Source organism: Mandrillus leucophaeus, unplaced genomic scaffold (assembly GCF_000951045.1).
Source record: "Mandrillus leucophaeus isolate KB7577 unplaced genomic scaffold, Mleu.le_1.0 Scaffold446, whole genome shotgun sequence".
Taxonomy (NCBI): Eukaryota; Metazoa; Chordata; class Mammalia; order Primates; family Cercopithecidae; genus Mandrillus; species Mandrillus leucophaeus.
The window spans coordinates 823,363-826,025 of NW_012104765.1; the positions used below are offsets into that span (position 1 = coordinate 823,363).

A 2,663-nucleotide genomic window follows, 5' to 3' on the forward strand; every position below is an offset into this window, starting at 1 on the left:
AGCGATTCTCCTGCCTCAGCCTCCCAAGTAGCTGGGATTACAGGCATGTGCCACCACGCCCAGCTAATTTTTGTATTTTTAGTATAGATGGGGTTTCACCATGTTGGCCAGGCTGGTCTCGAACTCCTGACTTCAAGCAATTTGCCCGCCTCGGCCTCCCAAAGTGCTGGGATTCCAGGCATGAGCCTTCGTGCCCGGCCTCTGTGCAGTTTAAGTAGGGGCATCGGGCCTTATCCAGAAGGTGCTGCTTAAGCAAAGTCTTGAAGTGAGCAAGGGGGGAGCCCCAGGGACAGATGGAGATGGGCATTCCAGAGCAAGGGAGCAGCCAGTGCGGAGCCCTGGGGTGTGGGTGCTGTGCATCTGCAGTATAACAAGGAGGTCGATGTGGCTGCAGGGTTGACCTCGCTGTGACCATAAGGGTTGACCTCGCTGTGACCATAAGGAGCGTGTGGAGTGGGGAGCGCTGAAGAGCTCCGAGTGGAGGACTCGCTGGAGCAGACCGGTTTTCAAGCAGCCCTGCTGCTTCTGTGTTGAGAATGGACCGCAGTGGGGAGCAGGACGGGGTGACAGGGCGGAGGAGGGAGCCCATCCAGAGAAGCGGTGACACAGCCTGGACACGGGGCAGTGACAGAAGGTGGCAGAAGTACCCAGAGTCTGGATCTGTTTTGAAGTTAGAAGTCGGCACGGTGGCGGCTCATACCTGTAATCCCAGCACTTTGCGAGGCTGAGGCAGGAGGATTGCTTGAATTCAGGAGTTTGAGATCAGCCTGGGCAACATAGTGAGACCGTGTATCTATTTTAAACAAACAAAGAGGGCCGCAGGACTTGCCGGGGTGGGATGTGGGCTATGGGACAAAGAAAGGGCTCAAAGCAGAGCCCCAAGGCTTTGGCCTAGGCAGCTGGAAAGCTGTTGTTTCCATGAGCTGAGACCAGGAAGGGAGCATTGGCCTCAGGGGTCAAGATCTGTGTTCTGTCTTGGACCTGAGCTGTTTCAGATGACTTTGAGACCTCCACATGGAGATGGGGACTGGGCGGAGGATCTAGCAGTCAGGGTTCAGGAAAAGGATCCGGGCTCCACCGCCCATCTCCCCTACCTCCCTGAGCTAGTTCAGGTCCCTGGGAAGACCTGGGCACCCCGGGTGGATGTGACGGGAGGGTGCCCATCCGCTCAGGTCTGCCCTCGCTGTCCCCACACAGCACATGGCGCTCTCTGAGTACCGGCCCATCCTCTCTGAGGAGCACCGCCTGCCACGCCACTGCTCCGTGGCGGACAAGAAGCTGGTGCTCATCCCGCTCATCTTCATCTGCCTCCGGGTCTGGAGCACCGTGCGGTTCGTGCTGACCCTCTGTAACTCCCCCGCGGTGCGGACGCCGGTGCTGGTCGTTCTGCATGTAGGTCTGCCCTCCCTGGCCCTTGTTGTCATCCCTGCCCCCAGAGGAGGCACAGCCTGATTCCTTCCCGCAGCACAGTGGCTGCACCCCAGTGTCGGCCAAGGCACAGCAGCAGGGAGGGAGCTCGGCCCCACTGTGCTGTGCCTTCCTCTCTGCCCGAGACAGGGCCTTGAAGAGAGGAGACAGAGTGGGATCAGTGTGGTCCGGGGTGGGGAGGTGCTCACCAGTGGCCTAGGAGTAGCCCCAGGAGAGTTGACTGCTCCTGGGTCCTTCCCAGCCCAGAAGACCTGGAGCCCTGCTGGAGGCCCACTGCCAAGGTCATCCCAGATCAGCCATGGCAGGGAGGATGGGGGGAGGTGCTGGGGTACACAGCACTTCCCAGCCACCCCATGTGTGTGCATGTGTGTGCATGTGTGTGTGTGTGTGTGTGTGTGTTTCTCAGCCATTTCTCTTTTTTAGGGGGTGCTCAGGGACAGAGTCTGGCTCTATCACCCAGGTTGGAGTGTGGTGGTGGGATCTCGGCTCACTGCAATTTCCACCTCCGGGGTTCAAGCGATTCTCCTGTGTCAGCCTCCTTGTTGCTGGGACTACAGGTGCACACCACCACGCCCAGCTAATTTTTGTATTTTCAGTAGAGACAGGGTTTCACCATGTTGGCCAGGCTGGTCTTCAACTCCTGACCTCAAGTGATCTGCCTGCCTCGGCCTCCCAAAGGGCTGGGATTACAGGCATGAGCCACCGTGCCCAGCCTAGCCGTTTCTCTTAATTGGAAGAATTAAGAGAACGTGTGTTTCTGAGACCAACTCCAGCCCCATGCTCACAGCTCCTTTTCTCCTGACAGGGTATCGGGAACACGTTTCAGGGAGGTGCCAACTGCATCATGTTCGTCCTCTGCACCCGCGCCGTCCGAACCCGGCTCTTCTCTCTCTGTTGCTGCTGCTGCTCTTCTCAGCCTCCCACCAAGAGCCCGGCCGGCACTCCCAAGGCGCCCACGCCCTCCAAGCCAGGAGAGTCTCAGGAATTCCAAGGGACCCCAGGGGAACTTCCAAGCACCTGAGCTTTTGTCCTTTCTAGTTCTGTGCATAGGTGCTGCCTTCCTGGGGGTGGGCGCTTCTGTGCGTCCCTGCTGCAGGGGCGGAAGTGCATGTCTGCTGCACCGGAAGCCCCGGGTATTGATGCTCTCGGCTCCAGTGGGAGAGCAGCCGCCAACTCAGCTTCTTCTACCTCCTAGATCCTCAGGCAGCAAGTTCCACCTGTACCAGTGTCCTGGC

At 58.8% G+C, this 2,663-nt stretch overlaps 1 protein-coding gene across 1 annotated transcript in view; it reads left to right on the forward strand.

Annotated features, from left to right (window-relative positions):
* Positions 1-2,449, forward strand: part of GPR157 (G protein-coupled receptor 157) — a gene marked incomplete at its 5' end in the record, with an annotated part of 38,081 nt that extends 35,632 nt beyond the window's left edge. Inside the window, 2 exons of the mRNA XM_011994201.1 lie at positions 1,198-1,392; positions 2,234-2,449. Of these exons, the coding sequence (XP_011849591.1) occupies positions 1,198-1,392; positions 2,234-2,449 (411 nt within the window). The remainder of the gene's footprint in view (positions 1-1,197; positions 1,393-2,233) is intronic.
* Between the last annotated feature and the right edge of the window lie 214 nt (positions 2,450-2,663).